This window comes from Sinocyclocheilus anshuiensis, unplaced genomic scaffold (assembly GCF_001515605.1).
Source record: "Sinocyclocheilus anshuiensis isolate Anshui unplaced genomic scaffold, SAMN03320099.WGS_v1.1 scaffold1688, whole genome shotgun sequence".
Taxonomy (NCBI): Eukaryota; Metazoa; Chordata; class Actinopteri; order Cypriniformes; family Cyprinidae; genus Sinocyclocheilus; species Sinocyclocheilus anshuiensis.
The window spans coordinates 75,339-85,863 of NW_015558620.1; the positions used below are offsets into that span (position 1 = coordinate 75,339).

Genomic DNA, 10,525 nt, shown 5'->3' on the forward strand with positions numbered 1-10,525 from the left:
TCTCAGTCACACACCTGACTGAAAGGCTCATTATGTGGGTCTTTGTCTTCTCAGGTGTGAATCACAGCATTATTCATGATCATTCACGCCTACTCGCATATGCCTTTTCTACACAAAAAGTGCCTTAGAAAATTTAAATGAATTTATTGTTTTCTGTGAATGAGTGAACAGGATGATTTTGACATCATTTTGAAGCAAAAACTCTAGATTTCAAGACCCAGTTCTCAAAAGACTTGTGAACAAATGTTCTGTATGTGTTTTATGGCCTTATTTCAGCAACTTTAAAATTTTAGTTTTTCACTAACCACGCATAAACGTTGTTTTCTCAAAAACACAATCAGGTACATACATGCTGCTCACATATTATTGTAGCCCAGTTTGTGCTGATTACAGTGTTCTTAAACTTTAGCCATTTATATGTTTACACTCTAAAAAATGCTGGGTTAAATACAACCCAGTGCTGGGTAAAATAGGGACAACCCCAGCAATTGGGTTGTTTTGACCCAGTGGTTGGGTTACTACCCAGAAGGTTGGGTTAAACATTTAACCCAACCGCTGGGTCAAAACAGCCCAATTGCTGGGTTTGTCCCTATTTTACCCAGCACTGGGTTATATTTAACCCAGCATTTTTTAGAGTGTATAAGCAACTAAAAAAAAGCACAAATGTCAGGGCATGTCAAAACTTTTCTAGGGGCCCCAAAACACCCCCGGACCCCTGAGGGTTAAAGACAAATCAGTTATTATCATAATCATGTATTTATTTGGTTTCATTTCATCTGTCAATGTGTATGCCCTTGTTGATACTGGAAATAGTCTTGTTTTCGTATACAACCCTTGTCCCCTGAAGGAAGGAAAAGAGATGAAATGCTGATACTGACGTATTGGGAGACCAATCACCTGTGAGTAGTACAAGAAATAGCCAATAATTATTGGCAAGTGGGATTTGCATGTCAAGCCACTCCACGCACATACAAGTATATAGATGGCGGCATGCATGCACTCACTCAGGTTTGTGCTGAGAACACGTCATTCAGCCATTCAGCTGTAACAGGGTTGGAGACTTGAGCGAGACACTCCCTTTCAGCCATCAATGCTGCTGTATTGGGGAAACCACCACAACCAATGAACTGTGTTACGCAATTTGGCGATGCAGATGCTGGCATCTAGTGGACACATGAACAAAGACTTCTGTAGTTTAAGTCTAGAGTTTTCTGAGAGACTTGCTGTTATCCACAAGTTCTCTACCTCTTTCAGTATGGCTTGTTGTGTTCTTAGAATGATCTTTGCAGGATGCCCGCTTCTTGGGAGAGTAACAGTCCAGAATTTTCTACATTTGCAGACAGCAAAGTGTTTGTTGCGTTTTCCATCTTTGTAATTCTCTGGAATGCATTTGCAAGCTGTTAGGATCAAGGCATGTTTGACACTAACCAACCTTTCTTGAGACGAACAGATTTGTCAGTACTTTGTGTGCCTTTACTTAAAGAGCAGGGCATCACTCAGTTTCTTCAATAACATTTTGAAAACTACAGCTGTTTGTGTGTTATTAATCAAATTATTTTTGTCTTTCATTGTGACATGCATTTCTGTGAAAATGTTGTCTGATCTTCATCTATTTAGAAATTTTGATATTTTAAAATGCTTCACAAACATAAACTTGTCACTGTACATAATATACTTTATCATAATTTTAAAAATGACTTGTTGTTCAACAGATATTAGAGATATGACAGAAAGATTTTAGCAGAAATGCGTAGCTGGTTGACATGCATTCACTTTGTCCCGCTTTTATCATTCAACCAAACTAATTTATTTAATGTATTTGTACTAGACATTACAATTTTTTATAATACAATTTTTTTACAATCAGCATGAAACAATTAAAAAAAAAAACATCAAACATTATTACATGCTTAAGAAATGTTACATTATTTAAAAAACACTACTCTGTCTGAATGTTGGGTTCATGTGTATGTCCCTTACGAAAAATACTACACTTTTACTATAATAAAACCGTGGTTAATCTATTTTTTTTATTTTTTTTTTTTGCGTATTGGTTAACATTTGTATAACCGCAGTTTTACTAATACCATGGGTTAAATGGTAAATGTAACCATTTTAAACCTTTAACATTTTACCATTTGTTAACTGGTAAAATGGTTAAACTAGTGCAGCAAACCCATGGTTAATTTGTGATTACCAAGGTCTAACAATAGTAACCATGTTTTTTATTTATTATTTTTATTTATTTAAAAAAAATTTTTTAAGTAAAGCCATGGTTGTTTATCGTAAGGGGTGAATGACATTCTCCCGTTGGTCACATCAACACAACATTCCCTGTCAGCGCGCTTGACCGAGCAGTGTGGCGGAAAAACAACAACATTATTTTCTGACCTCAGACGTGAGCCGGTTCCCTTTGTTCACGATCATCACTGTGTGGCTTTTTTTTTTAATTATTATTATTATTAACATATCAAATGTAAATACAATACAGCATAAAATCAGGAAATATAACAAGAAACATATATAACAGCCAGGGGGGGACAAAAGCAATTATAATGTCACTGTGTGGCTTTGTCCGTCGTGTGCGTGGGAGAATGACGCGTTACGGACAGCAGCGGCCCAATAGCGTTGAACAGATTATACCAAGAGAGACTGGAGGAGCAGGTGGTCCCTTACATAATACATTTATTTATGAATGAGCTAAAAAAAATGCATCTCTAGCTAGCTGTCCCAAAATTCAACACTCTTTTGTGCTTTACATCGGCCAGTTATCTTAATGGTTATTTTTTTTGCAAAACTGTCATATTTAGACGCTGAGACTCCCCTATGTTTCATCAGTCAGCAATACTCGTCCGGAGTCTATAAGCGCCTCAACGCGGCATAATATATACAGATAAAACATTTATTATCATTTCACACTGGAAAATGTCTGTTACATTTTCAGCTGTGCGTCCGAGGGGGAAAGGAGAGATCACACAACAAACCATACAGAAGGTAGGCTGCTTTGTTTGACTGTATTTGATTGTGAATGCTACGCGTCCGCGGCTGACAGTGCTTCACTCCTCAACACACTGACGGATACATAGCCTAACACAGCTTATTACGTCTCCGATAATACACGTTTACTGCTTATGTACCCTAATCCAATCTGAGCATGTTGTTATTCTGTTGTTCCATTCAATTTATTTGACAAGAATTAATGATTGGACATAAAATGTATGCTTTGATACTACCACTACTTAAACACACACACACACACACACAATACCACATTATTAGTAGCTAATTGTTCAAGTTCACATGAGAAAGTTGTGTTGTGAGATTTGAAGTACAGTAAACACGAGTGATTATTTGCGCTTGGTTGACGGGAGTCCATTAAAATATCAATTACAGAGCCATTATTATCATAGTGATGGCCTGTCTATAGTGAATCAGTTAATGCCAGTAATATTATATTTAATATAACTGCAAATAATATCAGTCGAAGTACAAAGGGTGATGTCAGTAAAAGTAAAATCAAAGTAATATCGATTGGTTTAGCAGTGCCTGTTCTTTCTGTATCAGGTCATTTATCTTTGTAAAGTGCACTTACTATCCATAGATTTGCCACTTAATATCAATTTGCTGTTATTTTACTATTATTGTGTAATCGTAGTAGCAGTTACATCATGGACCTTCTTTGCTTGTTTGTTCTTGCATAGATGCTGGATGAAAATCATCATCTGATACAGTGCATTATGGACTATCAGAGCAAAGGAAAAACATCTGAATGTAAACAGTATGTATTTGTCCTATATGTTCAAGACAGATGATCTTTTAAAATGTCATACATTTGCCTAATTCTTTAATGAGCACAGAAATGTTGTAAAGTTAAAACTGCAATAATTTTTGCTAATTAAACACAGTTTTACAGTTAAAGAAATGAGCAGTGAATTTGAGAATATCACCATCACTCAGAAGAGATGGAGTCCAGACAGAAAAGGCTGTTGTATTGTGTGTGGAGCGCCGCTCACCGGCACCACTGTGTTGAGATCTCACGACTTGCTGTGAAGAAACTGACTACTGCTATTACTATGTTTGCTATATATACTGTACTGTATATAGTGCTTTCAAGCACTGCTTTCCGTGTTTTACAAAGCACAAACATTAAGTAGATGGACAAAACAAGCAAACCAAACAATATAACAACAAATACAACTTGAATGTTATACATGTTGAAATGGAATGATTCACTGATTCAGATTAAATGAGCATGCAACCAACATCACTGCAGCAGCAGTCAGTAAACAAACAATATGTGTCCTGAAAGAGTCGGAAACCATTGTTCTTTAGAGAAGAATAAGAGTCCGATAATTGTAAGCAACAACTTAATGAGTTTACCTTTAAAGGATTTTAAAAAAGACCAGGTTTTCAAATATATCCGGGTTCACTATTTTATTTGTCATGATATAAGATGGATTACATATAGGGGAAGTGATCCTATTAAGCACACCTTAAATTATTGGTTCACCAGAAGAAGAAAGAAAAAAACAGAATTTTAAATCATCATTTACTCACACTGGGTTTGTTCTAATGCCATATGCCCTTCTTTCTTTCTTTGACCACAAAAGGAGAATAAAAAAAATGTCCCGCTCACGATTGTCCATGTAATGGCAGTGGATAGCGATCAGCATCAAGCTTTTAAAAAAAGACACGAGTATCACAGAATGGTCCCATGCAGCACATATGGTATATTCCAAGTATTCTGGGTTATATGACAGGGTTTAGTGAAAAATAAACCAAAATTGAATGTATTATTTAAAGAAAAGCTTGGCCTCGGCCTTTGGTCTCTGCACACGGCTGCAGATTAATGAGCCTCTATTAGCGCAGCAGTTTACTCAGAGAAAAAGCAAACAAGTTGTGAGAAATCAAGATGAATAAAAACAACACAAAATACAATCCATGTACTTTCATAGATATTTGTAGAGAAATGTAGATATTCAACTTTATTATTTACATTCTATTATTGCTCGGTGTTGTATTTCATGTTGCATTTTTATTCATCTTGATTTCTAACAACTTGTGTGCTTTTTCTGGGTGAGTAGGAGTGAACTGCTGCATTAATAGAGTTTCATGAAGGTGCAGTCATGCACAGAAGACTGACGGCCAAGGTTAGGACTTTCATTAAATAAATAATTTTGTTAAACTAAATTTCGGTTTGTTTTTCACCAAACCCTCTCATACACTCCCAGAACAATTGGATTATATGACCAACATGTCATGGGACAATTTTGTGATACTTTACCGTCTTTTTTTTTAATTAATTCATTATATATAGACAAACATTTCATGTTCTGAAAAAACAAACAAAACAAAAAAACAAAGTGAGTAAGTAATGAGTGACTTTTTATTTTTGGGTGAGCTATACCCTACATATTAACTCCTTACATGTAGATGTGTGAATAATATAGTGGCTAAAAGATATAGGTAAATGTGTAGCAGTTAAGGCCACCTGCAGTCCAAATTAGCCCACTACACCTTTTTATGTAATCACTTCAAATTAGTTTGTAACGTTCATCTGGATGTTTCTTTAGTTTTAACATGGACCCTCTATAGTCTACACTTATATCTAATTGTAACATTCTTAATCCTGCTCAGGTTCTTCCTATCAATTATTATTTGTATTTCTTGTGAGACTTTTCTTACTTTTAATACTTACAACTCACAATACTTCATAGTCACAAATTAAAAGCATGTGTTTTGAGCACAATTAATTAATTTACAGTTTTTTATATGAGGTTTGGGGTGTTTTAAGCATATTTGCAATAGTATACAATAGAGCATAGGTGTTATTTGGGGGCCAACACTTTTTTTTATAAAAGTTGATTTTGTCCCCGCCACTTTTTGAAAGCCATAAAAAAAATAAAACAAAAACTTGAAGGCTTACAAGTTACAATGCAAAGAAAAGGCATCCCCAGTCAGTCGTTCTGAACTTCAGCCTTACACATAATGAGATAGGCCTGATCTATAAACACTGCCGTGCATGTATCAGGATTTATAAATTATAAACATCATAATTGCATGTGCAGTGCCGCTCACTCTGGGTCATATGCACTCTTTTACTGTGTGATTGAAGAGATGAAGTAAACGGTGCTTTCCATTTACACATTTAAATATTCCACTCTCATGAACTGAGCAAATGACATGAAGTCATGATACAGAAGTTCCAACGATGATAAGAATTTAAGGTATAAACAGAAATATATAATGGATGCGCTGCTTTTGAAATACTTTTCCCATGACATGCTTTTTAACTGTTAATGACAGCAGGGGTTACCTGGCTCTAAAAATTCTTCTTTATATTATGTTTTGTATTGCAGAAATCACAGTCTAAGCACTAAGAAAATATATGTACGTTTATTATTGAATATTAGAAAAATTATGTACTGTACAACCACTGCCGCAAATGACCATTAAATGTGCTAGTATTGAAAGACCTATGCACCTGTCTGCACTTACCCTGACGCTCAAGTCTGATTATGTCCTAATAATTAGTACAAATTAAGCTCATATGTTTCTTGCTTCTAGCTACATTCAGTGTGCAATGTATCTGGTTAGCATGGTAACTTCTTGTGCTCACTGCTGCTCATGAAACTGCTTTTAATATTATGTATTGAGTTTCAATAATTTTAGGTTTTATCATGGATATTTAAAGTATCACAATCGCCACCACCGCTTCTCAAGACAAAATTATGACAATGCAATAGAGCCATTCCTTATATAGATGATGAAATTAGAAAAAGGCAGATCAAAAAAGCTAAATTCACTTTCCTTGCTCTCCACACCACTGATTTCTTCTGTTATTTTGCTAGTTCTATTTGTGTAAACAGCCTTCACCACAAGACAGAATATTTGCACTTAGTGAAAACAAACACTCCGAAAATGTAATGCATTTGTGGATTGATTAGATTATGGTCTTCTATGACAGTGCCCCTATTATGGATTTTTGAAAATTACTTTTCATGTAATGTAGCTGTATGTGAATGTAAACAATCTGCAAAGTTGTAAAGCTGGGAGTGCATCATAAATAAAGTTATTGTCTCTCAAAAGAAAGAGTCGACTCTGAATCGCTTAAACGAGTCATTTAAAACTCGAATCCCATTTCTATGAAGTTCACAAGTTAGCACATTTGTATAATGCCCACCTACGTTCTGTTTGGACATCCCGTGGAAACACCTCTCAAACCATAGGCGTAATTTGCAGGTGTCCCCACCACTTTTTGCCAAAGTCGATTCTGTCCCCAACACTTATTATAAAGCCGTAAAAAAATATATAGCATGCAGAAGGCTTATAACGCAAAGTAAAAGCATCTCCAATCCGTCTCCAGTCATTCTTCATAATTTAATTAATTCATGTAACACAAAATATGTTTGCGCCTGATCTATAAACCTTGTGAGACACATATCAGGATTTATACACAGCAGGCTAAATGGCGTAATTATTTGCGCATCTCTGCACACACTCTTTTACTGTATGATGATAGCGATAAAGTAAGCTTTATATTTAAACATTTACATTAAATATACCACTCTCATGAATTAAGCACACAAATTACATAACATAATTATTGAGAAGTTAAATTATTAGAAGTTAATAATCGCCCGCTTGGAACAGACATACTGTATTAATAACAGCGGGGCAGGTCCGGTTCCAGAATCAAATCACTGAGGGTGCTTCTGAAAATACTGAGGGTGCTCTAACCTTAATGCATGTCTATTTTGGTCTATTTTTTGTCCCATCCATTGCTATGGTGCAAAGAGCGCTCCCTTTATGCTATAATTATTAACAAGCTAATCTTAGCTTAATGCGATCTCACAAAGTTCTGTTAAAGGGGTGGTTGACTGTTTTTTTTTCTAGGCTTGATTGTGTTTATTGGGGTGCAGTCTAACATGTGTTAATGCTTCGTTTTTAAAAACGCATTATTTTTCACACAATTTACCTTTATTCTACACCGCTTTGACCCTTCTCCGATGCACGCTCTGATGATTTCCTGGTGTTATGTATGGGCTTACATTTCTGCCACAATTCTGCGCGCGAAAGATCATATTTTGAGTGCACAAAAGTGCATTTTGCATGCGCACCAACTGAGTTTTGTGGAGAAAATAGTTGTCTCACAAAGAAAGTATTTCGAGCACACAATCAATTTTGCATTTAAAATAAGTTTTTGGATGTGTGCAGACCTTCTCTTTTGCGCGTGCAACGTTTCACTAGCTTGCTCACCTGATGCCCGCTCTCAGTGTTCGCTAAATGCCAACAGCTCAACACAACCCAGCTCAACACAACCCAGCGTTACATTGTGCCATAATTCCAGCCAATCAGAGACCGAGGCTGCTAAATTCTGATTGGCTGCCTTGACAACCAATCACAACATTCATTGCATTACCTCAACAGCAGAAGAGGAAAAATACAGTGCATGCATAATTATTATGCAAGTTGATATTCTGATCATATTTTTTTCCAAGCACATTTGACCAATTCCAAACGACATCAATCTTAATAACTACTATTAATCTTGTATTTAATCATTTATAATTGATATATAATTATTCATGAAGGCTGGAAGCGAAAACAAAATCTGGGTTTAGAGTGTAGAAGATAACCTGCTTAATAATGCACACCTGAATATAAGACGTTTTTCACTTCCAGTGAACAATAATATATAGATTATAAGTGATTAAATACAAGATTAATAGTAGTTATAATTATTGGTAAAATATGCTTAGAAAAAAATATAATCAGAATATCAACTTGCATAATAATTATGCATGCACTGTATTTTCCCACTTCTGCCGTCCAGGTAATGCAAGGAATGTTGTGATTGGTTGTCAAGGCAGCCAATCAGAATTTAGCAGCCTCGGTCTCTGATTGGCTGGAATTATGGCACATTGTAAAGCTGGGTTGTGTTGAGCACGCGAGCTGTTGGCATTTAGCGAGCACTGAGAGCGGGCATCAGGTGAGCAAGCTAGTGAAACGTTGCACGCGCAAAAGAGAAGGTCTGCACACATCCAAAAACTTATTTTAAATGCAAAATTGATTTTCGTGCGCTCGAAATACTTTCTTCTTTACGAGACAAACATTTTCTACACAAAACTCAGTTCGCGCTCAAAATATGATCTTTCGCGCGCAGAATTGTGGCAGAAATGTAAGCCCATAGTTATGAAGCCCCTCCCTCAGAAAAACGTGATGGGCTCAGATTAGTTAGCTGGCCCAGTGTGTTGTGATTGGCTAAACCACCTAGTGCAGTTCAGAAATGCCACGCCCCTCACCTCAGAATGTGCTCCGGTTGTATTGTAAACAATGGTGGCGTCAATATTGCTTATCAATTTGAGCCTGATTAAAACCCAGAATATTAGTGAAGAGGATTGCGCAGAACCTGTGAAAGCATGGCTCTTACAGGACGCTTCAGAATGGTATGTTTTTTTGTTTGTTGTTGTCTCATACTTTTAGATACGCTGTTATTTGTAAATGCTACTGCTTATGTAAGCTTTTAATAAAATATATAAGCTTTTTTATCCTGATTAAAGCTGGTAATACAGCAGAATACATGATTGCATTGTAGCATTTTTGTAAAGTAATTGTTTACTTTGTAACAAGAAGTGTTTGCCAGCAAGTATTGCTCACTACCACGGCAACCGCGTGCGTGTCCATGTTTACTGCTTCTCGTAGCTATGTGAAAAATATCTCTCTGTCTATACACATAGGGCCTCATTTACAAAACGAACTTAAGACAGAAAATTGGGCGTATGGTCGTTTCAACGCAAAACTTGGAATGTATCGATATGGACATGAGCGGTGGCTACAGTACGATCAAATCTCACGTCTGGTCTCAGCTGCGTGTACGCAAGTTTTTGAGTTACCTGAACTTGCATGCAGCATAGTAAATCTGGTGGAGAATTGTAGAATGACAGCATTTTGTTCATTTAGGTTATTTTCCTGACCGTCAACCGAAGCTCATTAGTCGATCGTTAACCAGTAAGATTAGAATGTCTTTTTTTTCTTATACAGGGCTTTAGCTTTATATGCGCGAATAGCAGTGGTGGACGAAGTACACAAATCAAGTACTTGAGTAAAAGTACAGATACGTATAATAAAATATTACTCCAGTAAAAGTACTCCTTTTTCAATTTTACTAGAGTGAAAGTACAAAAGTACTTGATTTTTTTATGTACTTCAGTAAAAAAGTACTGATAGATTTATTTTGCAATTTTATATAGTCTTAATTACTTAATTTAAATTTATATTAGCACATATTTTTTATAATCCTACTGCTCAAAATACCTGGGATTTTCCCAAAATAAGCACTATATGGAGTCGAGATATATTTGTGTTGTTGATATGGACTGCGTTGACGAGAGTGATGTAGTAATGTTCACTATGAAGCTTACACTGTGAAGTACCTGAGAGAAAACAGATTTGACCATCTGATTGTCACCAGTAAGAAAAAAGTGTTTTAAAGCTTGTTGTTTTGCAGAACATCACAGTTATA

The 10,525-nt window shown here is 36.0% G+C and overlaps 1 protein-coding gene across 1 annotated transcript in view; it reads left to right on the plus strand.

Annotated features, from left to right (window-relative positions):
* Positions 1-2,767: 2,767 nt before the first annotated feature.
* The window catches only part of LOC107680569 (SS18L1 subunit of BAF chromatin remodeling complex), a gene marked incomplete at its 3' end in the record, with an annotated part of 67,345 nt that continues 59,587 nt past the window's right edge, over positions 2,768-10,525 (plus strand). Inside the window, exons 1-2 of the mRNA XM_016476505.1 lie at positions 2,768-2,994; positions 3,702-3,778. Of these exons, the coding sequence (XP_016331991.1) occupies positions 2,926-2,994; positions 3,702-3,778 (146 nt within the window). The remainder of the gene's footprint in view (positions 2,995-3,701; positions 3,779-10,525) is intronic.